The sequence below is a fragment of the Apodemus sylvaticus genome, chromosome 4 (genome assembly GCF_947179515.1).
Source record: "Apodemus sylvaticus chromosome 4, mApoSyl1.1, whole genome shotgun sequence".
Lineage (NCBI taxonomy): Eukaryota > Metazoa > Chordata > Mammalia > Rodentia > Muridae > Apodemus > Apodemus sylvaticus.
This window is the reverse complement of record NC_067475.1, coordinates 40,658,920-40,677,985: the sequence shown is the minus strand read 5'-3', so window position 1 is coordinate 40,677,985 and position 19,066 is coordinate 40,658,920. Positions and strand designations below refer to the sequence as shown.

Here is a 19,066-nt window from a genome sequence, read left to right as displayed (position 1 = left end):
AATCCTCCATTTAAAAGAAATTCTTAGTTTTGTTCTTTTATAGATCTCTCTCTCAAGTGGAGAGAAGAGATATTGGGATGATTCCACTTTCTCGCCGTGAAGCTGTAAAGGAAAATGATCTCTCGGATGAAATCGTTTGTCCATCTATTTCTTTGCTTTCCTCTTCCTGGTTTGTCCCTCAGCTGGATAGCCTGTGTGTTTGGAGAGGGCCAGGAAGGTTCACTGCCAGGAATGTCTCTCTCTCTAAAACTCTTTTATCCTCAGGCTTTCTGATCTTCAAAGCAGCCCGTGTCTACCATGACCCCACTCCCTCGTCTCCCCACGCTGGGAGTGAGAACCTTGAGTCATTTTGAGGACTTGCATATTTGGACCGTCTTGGACAGCTGGGCAGCTCGGTCTCTGTTAACTCTTCAGTGACAAGAGCCTGTCATGATTTCCAAGGCCCTTGCACACCCCCACCCCCACCCCTGGCCTAGGCACATGAAGAAATTAACAGCAGACCCTGTAGTTAAATACATATTTGGTGTATAGGTCTTTCTGTGGAGGGCCCATCCCTTGGGTGGTAGAATTTCTTCTGCCTTTTTGTTTGCAATCAAGTCTCAGACTCTCTGCCTTTGTGGTCGTTTGCAGTGTCTGGTCCTGGATAAGTTTGAAAGTTATGACGACGAGGTTCAGCTCACCCAACGAGCCCTGTCTCTCCTGGAGGAGAACAGGTTCTGGGCCGGCGTGGTATTCCCTGACATGTATCCCTGGACCAGCTCCCTACCTCCCCACGTGAAGTACAAGATTCGGATGGACATAGACGTGGTGGAGAAGACCAATAAGATCAAAGACAGGTGATGGTTCAGCCTTGAAGCGTTTCTCCAAAATTCATGGTGAATTGTACTTGGTAGAGAGTAGAGGATTAAGGGTAAAAGTAGGATTTGTGCAGATCCAGGGAGAGGGAAGCAGTTGCCTCCTGAGTCATGGCTATCGGAGTTAGCACTGTAACCCAAAGCAGAGCTGAAGAGTCTGGGAAGCATTTAGGACATCATTTCTCAACTTGTGGATCACAGTCCTTTCACAGGTCTGACCCAAGACCATCAGAAAACACAGATAGTTACATTATCTTGGTACTGTTATGAACTAGCAACGAAAATAATTTTATGCTTGGGGGCGGGGTCATCACGGCACAAGGAACTGTGTTAAACGGTTGCCGCAACCGTTTAATACAGTTGAAAACAACTGCTTGAGGGAAATGTGTCAAGGGACTGAGTTGTGGGGTAACCTGGGCTTGTGACGTGAGCGAGTTACCCATTCCCACTTACAGTCTTTCCCTTTCATCCTGTGCCTTCTTAGGTACTGGGATTCTGGTCCCAGAGCGGATCCTGTGGAAGATTTCCGGTACATCTGGGGAGGCTTTGCCTATCTACAGGACATGGTCGAGCAAGGAATTGTAAGGAGTCAGAGCCGGGCAGAGCCTCCAATTGGAGTCTATCTCCAGCAGATGCCCTATCCCTGCTTTGTGGATGACTCGTGAGTCCCAGCCCTCCGTCTTCCTCCCTGAGCTGATGAGCTGACAGGGGTGCTCTTAAGGCTTCGGTGTCTCCTGGAGGAACCCCAGGGATGAGGGCCAGATTGGGGAAGAATAGGGTTCTGACGGAAGAAGATGCTGGCTCTGCACTCCAGACAGAAGCAGAGGGGAAAACAAAATGATGGGGATGTTGGGGGTACAAAAGGGAAATTGGAGATTAAAACAGTAGGAGTGAGGTTGGAGGGGGATGCCTGCTGTTTAAATTTCCACTTCGTAGTATGTTTGGTATGTGGAAGGGTTCTGGTCAAGGCGTTTTCCCAGTGATTGCCAGATCAGCAGATTCAGACTGCGTGGCAAGTCAGTCCGGTACCTAGGAGTCTCGAAATAACGCAGCTCCTTCCCTAATTAACATTCCTATGATGTGTGTGTTTGGTGAAAAGGTAGAGGAATGTGTTGGATGAGCTCTGGCCTCCGTCTCTGACCACTCCCATCCTAATGCCTGCCCAGCCTTTGGCCATGCTAAGCAAACAGCCTGCTCTTCTGTTGAAAATAGATTTTGGAGTGGTGGAAACAGGGGAGAGGTGTTTAGAAGGCTTATTATGGTAGATGGGGTTAGAAACACTCCCTGACCTATAGCTTAGGAATTTAACTCCTGGGGTATTGAGAACACAGGAAAAATTACCCCCGTAGCATGGCTGTGTGTGGCAGTGGGGTCCGGGAAGCAGAGACCGTAAAACGTGGAGAAAGGAGTCCAGTTGCCAGCTGGAGAGATTGTAAAGCAAACCCCAATGTGCAGGAAGGAAAGCGGCTCTCGGCACTGTGGCCCCATCAGGTCTCCAGCTCTGCAGAAGACCGCAGAGATTACGGTGCCAGTTCAGAAGTTAGTACGGTACCTTTGGATAAGAGGCCGAGGTGGGAAGTAGCGCCAAGGGCAAGAGCCCGGGTCCACTTTCAGGGTCAGAGGGGAGGGACTGGCAGGAAAACGCTTAAGTGTGGAGAACCTGTGGGAACTGGAGTCGTTCAGTATGGGAGAGCCCTCTGGCGGCCAGCCCCAGAAGTGCTTGGTTTTTGGTTGGTTCCTCCCTAGGGCCATTTTGAGTGAAACTATCCTCCTACGCTGGCATTGGGCCCTTCCTTCGACAACACCCAACAGTTTCAATAGATAATAATCCCAAGGGCTTTTACCAGGGCATTATTCACAGGGAAACCCTGTAAAGCTTACCCTAATGCGGCTCCATCGTGTCAAATCTGTCCTGCTTGCTGAGAGCCTATCCCAGATAGGCTGTTGGAATCAATGGCTATTAGACCATTGCCCTGTTCAGATCACAACCTATACCATCAGGTCTACAGTCTTTCCCACAAGCCTTTATGTTGAAGATCTATACTATATGCCAGAGATAGTGTGGTTTTAGTCCTACACTTTACTTATAGAGCATCCATCTGGGCTGTCCAGAACCGCACTGTCTTGCCTTAAAGAAAGACATGGCAAATGGGAAGGGTATCTAAGAGAGTTCAACCTAGTGAGAGTCCAATGATTTATTTTTCTGCTTTCCTTTTCTTCGGGCATCATTCTCAACTCTCGGTTCAATAAATATTTCCATTGTCTCTATCGGGTACAGCTGGCTCTGTTCTGCTTTTTCCTCTCCCTTTAGCTTCATGATCATCTTGAATCGCTGTTTCCCTGTCTTCATGGTGCTGGCATGGATCTACTCTGTCTCCATGACTGTGAAGGGCATTGTCTTGGAAAAGGAGCTGAGGCTGAAGGAGACCTTGAAAAACCAAGGTGTCTCCAATGCTGTGATTTGGTGTACCTGGTTCCTTGACAGCTTCTCCATCATGTCGATGAGTATCTTCCTCCTGACGCTGTTCATCATGGTAAGCCGAAGACCGTCACAGTTTTCTAAATGGTTTCATTGTTTCTGCTCTCCTCCTGTTAATGAGCATAAGCTTGGACTAGTTAGCAGAGCATTAAAGATAGCAAGATGGGTAATTCCCCGTCTTTCAAGCAAGGTAGGACCTTAGAGAGCCAGGACCCTCAGTTCCCTGCCCACCCACCCACCCAGAAGGAGCCATTGTATCCTGATATCTTTCCATCTCCTTCTTCTTGCCTAAGGGACTCACTCACTGTCTCTACGTAGGTTTTCCAGTCCATTTCATGACCACATGGAGTCTGCGATTAGCAAAGCCCAGTATATAACTGTCCTGTGTTCAGAGGTCGCCTCTTCTTTCAAAGATAGAAATGAGTTTAAAGGGAGTGTTTCCTAGAATCACCATTGCTGATATCTGGCTACAGATAGAATGTGGCAAACGCTATTGGTGGTGTGAGGGGAGGAGATCCGGACAGGTAATCTGTCAATCGTCCTCATGGCCAGGCCATTAGCTTCACCAAGAAACATCTTTCTGCCTGCAAGGATCTCCAGTGTTAGCGTTTCCTCTAGGTTCTGCCCAACAGTTACCTAGTATAAAAGGTCTCTCCATTCTCTCTCTCTCTCTCTCTCTCTCTCTCTCTCTTTCTCTCTCTCCTTCTGTGTCTCTCTTTCTCTCCCCTCTCTCTCTTCTCTTTCTCTCCCCCCTCTCTGTTTCTCTCCCCTTTCTGTCTGTCTCTCTTTCTCTCCCCCTCTCTTTCTCTCTGTCTTTCTCTCCCCTCTTTCTCTCTGTCTCTCTCTCTCTTTCTCTCCCCTCTCTCTCTGTCTCTCTCTCCCCCCTTTCTCTCTTTCTCTCCCCCCTCTGTTTCTATTTTCTTCCTCTTTCCCCACATGTTCCCAGATGGCCTCATTCCTTCTTTCTCCTCTTTTTCTGTCCTCTGCCTTTCTTTCTCTGCTTTCCTCCCTTCCTCAGACCCCCTTCCCACGTCCCAAATAAACTTTCTTTTATACTAGACCTGTCATATGACTGATACCTTGGGGGAAGGGGGGAGAGGCTCAACATGGCCTGCTAATATATAATATCATATATTAATATAATGCTGTCACTTTATAAAACATATTATCCAAAGACTCTGTTTTAAAGGATGGAATTTGGAGCCTGTCTTTTCTCAGTGATAAGGAGTGTTTTGTTTTGTTTTTATTAAGGTAGAATTGAAACTATAGCATTCTTTCACAGTATATTGCTACCCTATATATTTTCTATTTTTAGCTCCTTCATAGAAGCAGGTTTTTGGGGGACATGTTGGAATATGAGTATACACGCTTGGTATTTAGCTTGGTATTTTTGATGTTTTCTTGGCTGGAAGTTGGCTTCTGTTGTAGTCTGAGCCAGTGTGCTTAGCTTCGTCATATTGAGTACCATGAGGATGTGCAGACTCCTCATGGAGATGAGTGTCCCCCGTTCCATGTTGGACCACGGCTACCTGATCTAAGAACGCCCCATCATATGTGCTAGCCAACTAACACACATCCATTTAATCCAACCCCCCTTGTTTTCTATTAAAATGCCCTTAACCTAGCGTATTCTATCTTTGCTATGACACGATGACCCAGTGGGCTGTGGTGTCAATCAAAACCCACCTTAGACTTCCCTTACACCAAAGGCCGAGGTGGAGGCCATTCTATTCAAACAACCTCACCCCACCCAACTGTGGCTTGATGCCTACAAAGAATACCAGAGCTACAAGAGGTGAGGTGGGGCTGCCCCCTCTTATCCTCCAGAGGCCCTCTGCTGCTCTGCCCCACACCTCTTTCACCAGTAGGTGATTTGTATCTTTACAATTAAAAGAGTCAGTGAGTAAACATCTGGCTGAATGGCTGCCTTCTTACTGATAAGGGGCGCCGAGAACTGCCTGCCTAAGAATGAGGTTTTAGGACTTCAAAGCCCTTGGAACGTGAGGTAAAGAGTGTCCACCGAGAGCTTCTAGCACAAAGACACTTCTCCTTGTGGGAACCAGAGCGCTGTTCCAATAATGACGGAAACGGAGCGCTCCGCACCAAAATAAGGTTTTCCTTTGAATGACTCCCCACCCCACCCCCACCTTTTTTTTTTCATATCCCTTCCTCCCCAGCTCTGCTGTACAGGAAAGAAGCGGGGAGCTGAGACAATGGGAGGGCTCCACTGTTGTTCAGTCCACAAGGAACAGAAAGGAAAATGGCTGGAGGAAGCGAGGAGGAGCCCTGAGGATGAGTGACCGGCATCCGCCGAAGCCCACAGTCTAGGTGTGCGCAGGGCTTCGCTCGCTCTGGATTGAAGGTTGAATTTATGCTACAGACAGCAGTAAGCGCCCTCCAGTCCAGCTGCGGCCTTTTTTTTAAAAGATGTCCTCAGACTTAGGTTCTATTAAGAGCTCCCTGCCATCCCTCCCGTCCTCATACTTCCTCTTCTTCCGGCTTTCAGTCGGCTCTCTCGAAGCCCAACAGGCACGAGAGCATGAAGGAGAGACGGCGGCTGCAGCAGATAAGATGCACATTAGTTCCACTTGGCTCTCACGGGCTGGAGACAGACATCGCTAATTGACCTCTTTCCTTTCTATTGAGAGGAAAGCGGTGATTCAGGGAAATTCTTATTCATAGGTCACAGCCCATTCATGATACAAGGCAATTCCATAAGATGGAGGAACACAGAAGATCAATGCAGGAAGCAGAGCAGGAGGCCTCTGGGCCTCAGGGTGCCACGCTGTGTGACTTGACTGTGGTCCCCATTACACCACAACTCAACTATGTCCCACTGAACTAAGGCAGCCTACTGAGTACTGACTCTGCTCTGAAGCCTGAGAAACTGCTCTCAGAATTCCTGTACCTTTGTGTTCCCCGAGAAAAGAATGATAAGATCTAAGCGTATTTGGGAATGCAGAATTTGGTTGGACGGAAGGGGCTGACCTTTTTACAGGGGCTTAGCTGGAAGAGTGGGCGTGCAGAAGGCCTAATACAGTTGAGCCTCTTAGACTGCCTGCCCTACAATGTAATCGGACTTGTTCAGAAAAGTCACTAGTTTGTTCCTATTTTCTATGGAGACAATGGGAAAGGTGCCAAGTCCTGTACGTAGGTTCCGTGGAAAGCACTCCTGGGTGAAGAAGACCAGTCCACTTCCCAAGGCCCTAGCTCCATTATTGACATCTCCATCTGAGAGAGTGGCAAACCTCAGTCAGCAAGCTGAGCCCCAGGCAAAGGGTCAGACTTGTTTGGAGTGGGTCTCTTCTTTATTGTTGCGGCGTACTGCGAGACCTAACACTCAGTCAGGTCTTCCTCTTTGCTTGACCGCTAACTCCTTCCCATCATGCACTTGCTGAGTTGATTTGTAATTACTGCTAAAAGATAAACGTAGTCACAGTGGGATATTTTTATTTTTTAATATTTTTATTCTTTGAAAGTTTAATACATTCCTACAAAGTATATTGATAATATCCACATACTCCCAATCACCTTCAGTCATCCTTAGGGTCCCCCCATTCCATGTGTCTCCCCCCCCCCCCCGTTTCATGTCCTCCTTTTTTATGTGATAACCCCTGAGTCCACTTAGTGATACCTGAGTGCACACGGATGTATAAACCACCCACTGGGGTATGAACAACCCACCGAAGCCAAATGCCCAAAGAACAGTCAGGAAGACGCTCTTGCCCTCAGTAGCAGTCAGCTGCGAATTGCTCTTCTGATGGGGTGGAGCCTCTGGGTCCCTCCCGGTAAGTGCTGGTCTGTTGACTGGCTCTGTCTTGTGCAGGTGACACCCGCGCTGTGAGTTAATGTGTACCACACTGCATCGTGTCCACGCTTCTCCCGGTCTGCCAGCCTTCCATTCCTCACATGCTCTCGGCCATGAAGTTCCCTGAACCTTGGCTGGTGGGAGGTTGACTGAGATAACCCACCCGTCCTCGGAGTTATTTAGACTCGGCACTATGGCCAGTTATGTGTGTCTCCGCAGCAACCACTGCCCATAATAAGGGAAGCCTATCAGACCAAAGTTAAGGGCAACCCAAATCTGTGGGTACAGACATGGCTATTTGGAACACCGTTTGATCAAATGATCTCTTACCAAAATGATAGTCGCTTCTTACCACTGGGCCTGTTATCACGGGCTTTTGACCAGCTTTCCAGCACCAAGTATCCGTGGCTCGTGAACGAGCCAACTCTAGACAACATGTGGATCAGGACTTCACTAACGGACTGGGGATAATCTTGATTGGTTAAAGTCCCCACTTAGAGATCAGATGGCGATTATTGACTGGGTTAAATTACTGAGCAGTTGGGTTTTGGTTTACTGGTTTAGGAGCCCAGAACACTGTAGCTGGCTCAGCCTAAGGGTTTCCCAGTTGAAACATTTTTTTGAAATAAAATGTTAGTGTTTACTAATGGGCATGGGTAAGACAAAAGAAGTCAGTGCTTTAGGGTGTTCGTGTGGAAATTTAAGGACTAGCGACTGGCGGGCAGGAGCTCCTTCTAGAGCAGAGGAACGTTCGGAGGCATCCCCCCCCCCCCCCCATCACCAAGCAAGGAAGCCCCGCCCCCGCCCCGCCCCGCCCCGCCCCCCCAGTGGAACCCAGCCCCTGGGCACGGGTGAGAATTACTGATACACGGTCTCTTTGGTTTCAGCATGGAAGGATCCTCCATTACAGCGATCCCTTCATTCTCTTCCTCTTCCTATTGGCCTTTGCCACCGCGACCATCATGCAGTGCTTTCTGCTCAGTACTTTCTTTTCCAAGGCCAGCCTTGCAGCAGCCTGCAGTGGGGTCATCTACTTCACCCTCTACCTACCACACATTCTGTGCTCTGCCTGGCAGGACCGGATGACGGCAGACCTGAAGACGACTGTGGTGAGGCCCCTACCACCAGCCTAGGATGCAGATTATGATGCAGCCTCTTGGCCTGGTCTCTAAGATGCTCCACTTTGCCTTTTGACAAAGCCTCTTTGAGAGGCTGAGACACAGCCAAAGGTTTAGGAACCAGAGTGAACGCAGCCTACACCCCAAGCAATGTGGCAGTTGTGCCTCCCAACGCTTGCTTGACTAGTGAGCCCCAGGAAACTGGGGAAACCGAGTGATGCTTCCCTTGTTTCTGCATGAGAGGAGAACCAGGTGGCCCCTTCCCTCCACCCTCCTTTTCTTCCTGTTTGGAAAGCATCAGATGAGAGGAAGCTGGTCCTCTTACTGTCTACTCAGAAAGATGTTTGCAATAATTAAAATGGGGCTCATTATTCCAAAAGAAATTGAATCAGTCTCAGTGTCTTTCCTGTACTCTCGCAGTGTATGCAAAAAGGATGCAGAAATGAGCCCCTTCCCTTACCATTAGTCTCTCTGGCCAAGAGAAGACTCGAAGCTGACTTCTGATGGCTTGAGAGACTTCTTAGTTCAGGATTCCCAAATGAATATAGGCCTTTTCTCTAATTGTTTCCAAGTGGGCCATTTCTACCCTCTCATTAGCCGGGCCTAATCAGCCTCAGCCCTGAAGGGGACAGTTTTCTGCCCCTCCAGCATCCACCAGTCTCGGTGTTAACGCCAGTAAGGACTACTGCCTGCCTCTCTGCTAGAAGAACCTGTTCTCAGGACTCCCAACTCTGGGGCATCTGCCTCTTATGTTAAATAAGAAGTTAATTACCACTATTTATAGCGCTCAGTTTTCTAAGACGATCACAATGGATAATAATAAGAAACTCTTGTGACTCAGGCTGTGGGCAGAGCTGGGCAATTTTGGTAATCGTAGGGTTGTTACATGGTACTGGGAAGCCACAGCTAGCTGCTGGGACCTACCAGGAAGCTTCAGGTCTGGCAAGCACAGATAAGAGCTGGGTTGAGTTAATTGTGTGTGTGTGTGTGTGTGTGTGTGTGTGTGTGCATATAGCAAGAGAATTTTTTTTTTCCTTTGGCTTAGAGATAGTCTGAACTCTATCCAGGGTCTTCCAAATTACAGAGAAACTCTCATCAAAGGCAAGTATGCGCGCTGGGGAGTCAGGGGCCACCCATGACGGCTTGGCAGGGGCGCTCGCAGGGGCCTTCCTCTTCCGCCTTCCCTCTGCACCCTTTCTAACCACTGAACTAGTTTCTGCAGAGAACCTAAGAGGAGGCCTAGAGCCCTCGATGGCTACAGGAAAATGATGCCCTCGAGCCCCCTTCCTTTGAGAGTCTCACAGAGTAGATCAGTTTGGCATCTTCCTTCTGCCCAGAACTGTGTGGTCTTTTGAGAGTGGAAGGGAGAGGGGAAGGCGACGGAAGAACAGGAGGGGCGGAGGAGCGTCCTTCCTTTGGAGTCTTGTATTTTATCGTTTCTTTATCTTCCCATTACTGCCTCGTTTTCTTCTGCTGAGCAGGTGTGAGGTGGCTCTGGAGGTATTAGGTAGGAGTGTTTGAGGTCTGCCAAACAGTTCCAGGATTCTCTTCCCAAGAGAAGAGCACTTTAAGCCCTCTGCGAGTAGCCTTGCTGTCAGACTCAACACAGCCATCTTTGGTCCTTGTCCCTCCCCTGCCTTGTAGACCTCTGGACCCCATCGCCTCTTTTTTTTTTTTTTTTCTTTTTTAAAGATTTATTTATTTATTATATGTAAGTACACTGTAGCTGTCTTCAGACACCCCAGAAAATGGCATCAGATCTCATTACGGATGGTTGTGAGCCACCATGTGGTTGCTGGGATTTGAACTCAGCACCCTTGGGAGAGCAGTCAGTGCTCTTAACCGCTGAGCCATCTCTCCAGCCCCCATCGCCTCTTTTCATTGCAGAGCCTTCTCTCTCCTGTGGCATTTGGGTTTGGCACTGAGTACCTGGTCCGCTTTGAAGAGCAAGGCCTGGGGCTGCAGTGGAGCAACATTGGGAAGAGTCCCCTGGAAGGGGACGAGTTCAGTTTCCTGTTGTCCATGAAGATGATGCTTCTCGATGCCGCTCTGTACGGCCTACTTGCTTGGTACCTTGACCAGGTTTTTCCAGGTAAGCCAGGACAAGTCAGGCTGCTCTATGTCCCCGTGGTCAAGGGAATTAGATTCTTCAGATGCAGAGGTTTGGCCCAACCTTTTAGCTTAAACTTGATCCCCTCTAGACTATTTGAATATAAACTCTCAGGGCTGTAATGTAAATTAGAATTTACATCTAGAAGTTAAAACTCCACCAGTAAATTATCATTTCCACTGTAAAACAGGTCTAGAATTAGAGCTGGGGCGAGAGATGGCTCAGCAGGGTAAAAAATACTTACTGTGCAAGCATGAGGACCTGGGTTCGAGTCCCCAGAACCCACATAAAAACTGAGCATGTCTGCAAGAGCCTGTAGATGTAGAGACAAGTGGATCCCAAGAACGCTTTAGCCAGCCCTGCCAGAACTGCTTCCCTTTCAGTAAATGCTCCTGCCTCAGTGGATCAGGTGGGAGGGAACAGAGGGAGACAACCTGTCTAGCCTCTGCATGTGTACCCAGTACATGTGTGAACATGTGTACATGCACACACACCTCACACAGAGAGTCAGGGAGAGGGAGGAGGGAGAGGGAAGGAGAGGGAGTGAGAGGGAGAAGGAGGAAGAAGAAGAGGAAGAGGAGAAAGAGGATGAGGGATGAGGAGAAGGAGGAGAGAGAGAGAGAGAGAGAGAGAGAGAGAGAGAGAGAGAGAGAGAGAGAGAGAGAGAACAAGTCTGGATCCTGCTTCCTTGTCACCCCTGATCCACTTTCTTACTCCAAGCCTCCCTCCACAGCTGAAATCTCCTACAGCTGTGCTCTCCTCACTGTGTGCAGATGGTGCCTTTTGCAATCCCAGACCAGATGGTGTCAACACCTCTGTTCAAATCCCTTCGTGGTCCTTTCTCCTCCTTCAGAGTAAAAGCCAGTGTTGGAGCCCAGCCTGCCTCAACCTTTCCCGCCCTTCCCTTCTCCCCGATGGCTCTGCTCCAGCCCCCGTGACCTCCCCACTCGTGTTCAACACACTGAGCTCACTTCTCTGTGCGACCTCCACACCTGCTGTTTTCACTGGCCGTGTCTTTTCCCCAGGCTACCCCTCCTATCTTCAGGCTCTCTTCCGCACTTTGCTCAGGTCCCTGTTCAAATGTCACCTTGTCTCGGTGATCTTTCTGGACTGAAGACTGCTAGATCTTTATCATTGTATGGCCAGCATTCCCTCTGTGGCCCTGACTCTTTAGCCTACATTTTAAAAAGCGCCCATCACCACCTGACATGATGTAACCTTACGTATTCGTATATTGATTTACCGCCCTTCCTAGGCTATAAGCCCTCAAGAGCATGGGCATAACCTGTTTCTTTCCCTGTGACAGTCTGGAAGCCCTGGCTGGTGCTTGGCACTTGGTAGACACGCACTAACCTGAAGCACAGAAAAACCAGCTGCTGGATCAAGAGCTGCCATTTGGCAGAAACTTAGTTTTTTTTTTTTCCTTCAAATTAGCATTATCTATAGCTAGGCAAGTCCTGTTTTCATCGAATGGTCTCCATGTCAACCAGGAGCCTTCACTGTACAACAACATCTGGGTCTATCTCTTGACACTGTGGCCAAAAGCAGACGGGGAGAGAGACGCTAGTCCTGGTCCCTGGTAGGAACAAGCTGATGGTTCTCAGAAATAAGCAGCTGGGACCAGCTGGGGTAGGCTGGAACCTCAAGTGCAGCCTGGGTTGTACAGTGAGATCTTGTCACAAACAACAACCTGGATCAATCAAACAACAACAAAGGTACAAGAACCCTGAATGGGAAAAGGTGGCCAGGTGAGGTCCAGAAGTTTGAGTCTGAGTTTCCAATGAAGGATGATGGTTTTTCTAGAGTTGCCATAATAAGGACCTTAAAATAATAAGAGTTTCGACAGCTATTCCACAGGTCCTGAGTTCAATTTCCAGCAACCACATGGTAGCTCGCAACCATCTGTAATGGAATCTGATTTAAACAAATAATTCTTTTAAAAAAATAATAGAGTTTTTGTTATCTCATTGAAAGCTAGAAACCAACAGTGAAGCCATTAGGAAGGCTGTGTTCCCCCACAAAACCAAGCTTCTGGGGGTTGCCTTCCAAACAAGGCCACATTTTGAGCTATAAGGTTGAGATGCTGGTGTCTTGTTTTCTGTTAGTGCTTGGATACTAAGTGTGTGTTTTCTTAAACCCAATGCAATTCTCTTTCACCCACCATTTAAGTCCATTCTGAGAATATCCAGAACTCGGGTCAGCCTGTCTGGCTTCTTGGTTCCATCTCCCCGTGTCACTGGACAGAGGGCTGATAAGTGGAAATTAGTTGTGTTGGAATAGGAATCTGTGCGTTAGTTTATCCAAGCTAAAGCTCTCATGTCATCAACAAGTATTTACTGAGCAGCCCCTATGTGTGGACACGTCTGGGAACCAGGGTGTTTAGAACAGGGCTGAAGATATAGCTCAGTGTTGGAACGTTTGATTAGCGTGCATGAGATCCTGGGATCTGTCTTAGTATGGAGGGCAGAGAAGGCCCACGTGGGCTGGGGACATGACTCAGTGGGCAGAATCAGTCACTACCTTTGATGACCTGAGTTCAGTTTTCAAAGCCGAATTAAAAAGATTGATGCACAAAGCACATTTGTAATCCCAGCACTTCTATGGGAAATGGTGGGAGAGTCGGGAGAACAGGAACAGCGGCAGAAATAGGGGGAGGGCAGACTGTCTTAAACAAAGTCTAAAAGGAGAACGAACGACTTAGGTCATCCTCCCTCCGACTGCCCTGCCTGTGCCAGCGTGTGCACATGCACCAAGTAAATAAACACACACACACACACACACACACACACAAACAAACCAACAGACTTGAGAGAAGGGCTAAAGAGATCACTCAGCAATTAAGAGCACTTGTTGTTCTTCCAGAGAACGCAAACAGTTCTGAGAACCCACATCAGGTGACTCACAACAGTCTACAACTCCAGCTCCATGAGATCTGACTCTTTAGGTCTCAGAGGGCACCTACACTCACATACATGCACTCACATGTAGGTATACACACCCACACACGATTTAAAAACTGATGAACATATAGGGGAAAAATAAGTAGTGTCCACATTTTTATTTTAAAAAAAAATCAACATTTTAAAGAGGGGAGAAAGTGACAATGAGAACTGAACTAAAAGGCTGGGAACCTTTTCTCCTTAAAATACAGCTGTACCCAGTGGGCCAGGGTGGGGGAGTTAAGAGTGTTGGTATTATAACCAGATTGCCTGGGTTAGAATTCTTGTGTTTTCCTTTAATTAGCTGAGTGGCAGATGGCTCAACGTTAGTGTACTTCAGTTTCAGCATCCTTCAGACCAATATTAATATCCAGTTCTTAAGGTTGCTTTCCAAAATCAATGATGTAATACATGGACTGTGTACAATATGCCTCTTCTATAAGTAGAGTCCAGCAAATATTTGCAATCAGCAACAAGTACTGTTTTCTGGTAACTGCTAAAAAAAAAAAATGACATGATTTAATTCTTTAAAAACATTTATTTCTTGGAAAACTGATGTCAACCAATATCATCCTAGTTAGTGTTGCTGGTGACGCCCAAAGAAAAACCCCATGGTATTTTGAATCGAATCTTATTGAAAGGAGCCTGGCTTGTCACTCTGAATACCTGTAACTATAATTTGAGATTTAGAAGGGTGTCTGTGGGACCTGTATGATGTGGTGGGGTGGGGTTCACTGTTTTCTCTTTGTTTTCCTGCTTTCAGGAGACTATGGGACCCCACTTCCCTGGTACTTCCTTCTACAGGAGTCTTACTGGCTTGGAGGTGAAGGTAAGTTTGTTTTGCTTTGTTTTAATTAAAACAGTCGGGCAGTGGCAATACACACCTTTAATACTAGCACCTGAGATGCAGAAGCAAGAGGGTCTCTGTGAGTTCAAGGCCAGCCTGGTCTATAGAGCAAGTTCCAGGACAGCCAGGGCTATACAGAAAAACCCTGAGCTGGAGAGATGGCTCAGTGGTTAAGACACTAACTGATCTTTCAGAGGTCCTGAGTTCAGTTCCCAGCAACCATGTGGTGGCTCACAAGCATCTGTTGTGGGATCTGATGCCCTCTTCTGGTGTGTCTGAAAACAGCAACAGGGTACTTATATAAAACAAACAAACTCAACAAATCAAGCAAAACAAAACAAAAATGAAAACAACAGAACAGCAGTTTCAGGACAGAAACTCCTTCTTGGGGTAGGTGTAAGATGTACAGCCCTTTGTCACCCTGCTAGTGATTCCTGCTAGAGCTGCCTGCCGTGGGTGCAGGATGCCACAGTGTCACAGCCTCCTCAAGCTTACCTTTTTGATGAATCCCAGACCCAGAGTGAAAGGCAGAAAATTCACAGTTGGTCCTGGAGGATTAGATACTCGTTGCAAAGGGTGCACTGTTTCTGAAGCCCAACACCTTTTCCCAACTTCTAAAGCAGAGATCTAGGACTTATGAAGGGAGCTTCCCTTCAGCTTTTGCTGCCTCCTTCCTCTCCACATTCTCCAAACACAGTAACTCCCTCTCTGAAGATGAGGCCGAGGCTGCTCTGTTCATCTCCAAGGCTTTCTTATGGTTGAAGAAGGCAAAAGGGACATTGGCTGACAATGCCTCCTAAGTACAATTTATCCTCCTTCCTAAACAAAACAGGAGGCCTAGAAGTTTCTAGAAGTCAGAAGGAAAACCTCATACCATCGTCTTGGAGTTCTGAGAAGGCAGAGAAACTCTGGAGCGTGGTTCTCAACCTTTCTAATGCTGTGTCCCTTTAACACAATTCCTTGTGCTGTGGTGACCCCAACCATAAAATGATTTTCATTGTGACTTCATAATTGTAATATTGTCACTATTATGAATTGTAATGTAAATATTTTTGGAGATAGAGTTGCCCAAGGGGTCTGGGTCCCAGGTTGGGAACCATTTCTCTAGAGCTATATTCTCTCCTAGAACTGGGAGGCTATGAAAGAAAAAAACACTGCTTTCCAGGGTCAGAGCTCACCCTTCCCCTGTCCACACTTCACTTTGAATTACTGTGGCCTGGGGTACGATTTAGCCTTTAAGCACTAACAAAGGTATTTAGTTTAACTTTAATACCAGGTTAAGGCATTTAACCTGAAGCCTTTAAAAAGCTTGTATAAATTTTTGTTTGGTTGGTATTTTGAGGGTCTCCTCCGCCCCAAGTATTTTTCTTTATATATATTTTTAATAGTTAACAAAACAGTATTTTGACAGGCCAATATTTTCCCATTATATTGTTCTGTGTGTTTATTTATAAACTTTTAAATGTCCACTATAATAAAGTTATCAATCTATCTTAAATAGGTATATTTAACATCCCTGGAATGTTACTAATGTTAGTGAACTAGGGGCTCATGTTCTCCCCACGCCCAGCCCCACTATCCTAAGAGATACTCTGCTATTCAAGTTAAAAAAAAATCTTGAGAAACGTGTTCCTTGAAAATGAGACACATACACTTTCGCTGACAGACGTGAAATACTTTTCATCTGTTTCATATGCTAGAATAAATATAATCCCTCACACTGAGATCAGAGAGCAGCTGAGTCACCCCCCCCCCCCAACCCCTCTTTGCATCGTTGAAGAAATGGAGAGCCAGAGAGACTTCAATTTCCTACTGAAATCCCACTGGACATTGGGGCAAAATCTAGAACAGCTGAGGACATTTTACGAGGAGAGTGTCACTCCAGTGGTTATTTAGAAAGAGATTTGTTCTTGCTGTTTTGTTACATGTGAGGACAGTGGATAGCCAGGCAGTATGATAGCTGACGCGTTGACCTCAGGAATTGTGGAATAAATAAAGTCAAAACATCAGGAAGTGGAGACAGAAGCACAGCAGACAGCACGCTTCAGACCACTAGGCCTCAGCCTGCTGCTCTCTCTTAGCCTACAAACCTAGAGCCCCTGGCAGACTGGAGGTTACTCCCAGGAGTTCGCCCTAAGGCCTTGGTGCTAGAGGCTTCCTTCTCTCCCTGCTTCCTTTCTGGCTGGGTTGCCTTTCTGTCTCTTCCTTTTCCAGGATGTCCTTGACTCTCCCTTAGACCAAATGCCATTAAAAAATAAAATCTGTGGTGTGTGTGTGTGTATGTGTGTGTGTGTGTGTGAGAGAGAGAGAGAGAGAGAGAGAGAGAGAGAGAGAGAAGAATCCCACACACACCCATGTGTTACCCTCCATGGCTCCACCATGGTATTACCCTAAGATTTCTGAATGCCCAAATAGATGGCCCTTTAAAGGGAGCTGTCTTTCAAACTCAGATTTAAGCTAGCTACCCACCATAGCGCTATAGATGGATTGACCCTTTGCTCAAGGGTCCCATGACTGATATGTTTTAGTTGGAGCAAAAAGAACCAGGTGGTAGGCTAAAGAAAACGAACCTATTCCAAAGTTAATGCTGAGGTCAGTTTTTTGATTTGTCTAAATTTTTTTCCCTAAGTGGGGGGGGGGGGGGGGCGGGGAACAACAACTTTCAAGGCAGGGTTTTTCTGTGTAGCCCTGGCTGTCCTGGAACTTGCTTTGTAGACCTAGACCAGGCTGGTCTTGAACTCAGAGATCCACCTGTCTCTGCCTCCTGAGTCCTGGGGTTAAAGCAAGCGCCACCACTGGCCAGCTTGTTTTTGTTTTTGTTTTTATTACAATTTCTGACGTGGGAAGTCTGCCACATTCAAAGGAATTGGTGAGGGCTGAGAACGTGGCCTGGTGGAAGAGTGCTTGTCTACCAAGCAGGGGGTTTTCAGTTTGAGTCTCAGCTCCTCCTAAAAACAAACAGAGTAAATCAAAACCCTCCAGCTTCAAGGCTTCGACTTAAAAAGTCCCCCTGGGCCCTGCGAAATTGGCACAATCAGATTTGAGTGCCTCACAGCCTGGCAGCAGGTCAGAGCTGGAGGCCATGCAAGAGACTGATCTCATAGCAGCGATGGCTCCACTTCCTGAGGGAGCTGTCCCACCCCGGTGGTGGGCAAGGCATCGTTCCCTCTACCCCTCCTCTTCTTTCCTGTCTCTCCTGAAGAGTAACATGGGCGTCTGGTTGGTTCAGGGTGTTCGACCAGAGAAGAAAGGGCTCTGGAAAAGACCGAACCCTTAACAGAGGAAATGGAGGATCCGGAGCACCCAGAAGGAATGAATGGTAACCCCCTCAGCACACCCCCCAAAAGAGCAGAACAGAACCGATGTAGAAAGCTTCAGTAGTGTCAGAGCCAAACCACAAGATGGGCAACACGGAGGCCAGGAAGCTGACTCCCTCTCTTGACTGGTGTTACATCTGATGTCCAGCTGCACACGAGGAGAATGAATGGTCCAACCCAGACATTAGTGCATATTTCCTGGAGAAAGCAGATCCCAGGTCTGTAGTGTGTTTGTGCCCTTGTTAGGCAAATCCCAAGTGATTTGCACGAATGTGCTGACTTCCGAGGATTTAGTCAGAACAATGACTTGGGTCACTGGAACTCGAGCGGATATGAGCTACAAGGAAAGACAAAAATAATCGCAGTAAGGAGGAAGAGTCTAGCAGAGCTGACCGCACTCCCCTCAAGGTTTACAAACCCAGAGCCAATTCACCACAATCATCAAAAGCCTTTCCTGTGGTGGAAGTTACCTAGTCACTCCTGGGCTGACGGGCAGGGTGCATCAGACTCTTTTCCCTGGCCTTTGCTGCTTTGTCTTCAGTCTCGAACAATTCCCCTAAGGTATCTCATCCCTGACTGTACGCATTACTTGGGCTTAGAGAGGCACACAGACTCTGATTTAGCCTGACGTTGGCCCGAGAGGGGCCAGCCTCCAGGCGCCCCTCGGGTACCACTTTGCAAAACTGATGTTGGAGACGTGAATCCTCACAGAGCTCTTTTGCAGACTGGAGTACCTCTAGAAGATCCTCCTCCCAGGGGGGTATGCTAAGGTTAAAAGGAGCGGAGCAGAGGATGCTGGTTTCATCTCAGCTTTAGTTGGGGCTGGGAGGGCTGACAATGCAACAGGAGTTGGGGTATTGGGGGAGGGGTGTTGGGGGAGGGGGAGAGTAGATACTGGATACTGGAGAGGGCAGGAAGCATAGGGAGGAAGGAGTCACAGGGAGGAAGAGTAGGTTGTCAAGCAGCCTGAGGAGAAAGAGCTGGTGCCAGAAACCTATGAAGATCCTATAGACAGCCTGGACGCAAAGATGGAACTTGGGGTTACCTCAGTATATGGACAGGGGCTGTTTTAGATGGTATGGGCTCTGGGCGTACTTGCTAGCATAAGCCACATGGCCTTGATAGAACACATGATGTCTTTCAGTCTTGGACTTTCTTTTTTCTTTTTTGTTTGTTTGTTTGTTTGTTTCAATACAGGGTTTCTCTGTGTAGCCCCGGCTGTCCTGGAGCTCACTCTGTAGACCAGGCTGGCCTCGAACTCAGAGTTTCGCCTGCTTCTGCCTCCCAAGTGCTGGGACGAAAGGTGTGCGCCACCACTGCCTGGCGAGAGACTTGGGCTTTCTAAGCTATTGAAAAGAGCCTAGTAATATCTACTTATAGGACTATTTTATGTGTACATGAGGCAGTTGTTGGAAAGCATTGGAAACAGTGCCTAACTCACAGTTAAGTGTGAAATCTATGGCCAGTGCAACTATCACTTCTACTGTTTTGATCTTCACAAAGCTGTGGCCATGCGGGCGGGTGAAGTTACACACAGGCCTGAGAAAGCCGTGTGTGCCCTTCGTGTGTGCACGGAGTCATTAACACGTGCTGT

The 19,066-nt window shown here is 47.6% G+C and overlaps 1 protein-coding gene across 1 annotated transcript in view; it reads left to right on the top strand.

Moving 5' to 3' along the window:
- Positions 1-19,066, top strand: part of Abca4 (ATP binding cassette subfamily A member 4) — a 132,010-nt gene that overhangs the window by 52,001 nt on the left and 60,943 nt on the right. Inside the window, exons 11-17 of the mRNA XM_052180905.1 lie at positions 631-836; positions 1,339-1,515; positions 3,166-3,388; positions 8,029-8,250; positions 10,147-10,351; positions 14,072-14,137; positions 17,385-17,474. Coding sequence (XP_052036865.1) covers positions 631-836; positions 1,339-1,515; positions 3,166-3,388; positions 8,029-8,250; positions 10,147-10,351; positions 14,072-14,137; positions 17,385-17,474 — 1,189 coding nt within the window. The remainder of the gene's footprint in view (positions 1-630; positions 837-1,338; positions 1,516-3,165; positions 3,389-8,028; positions 8,251-10,146; positions 10,352-14,071; positions 14,138-17,384; positions 17,475-19,066) is intronic.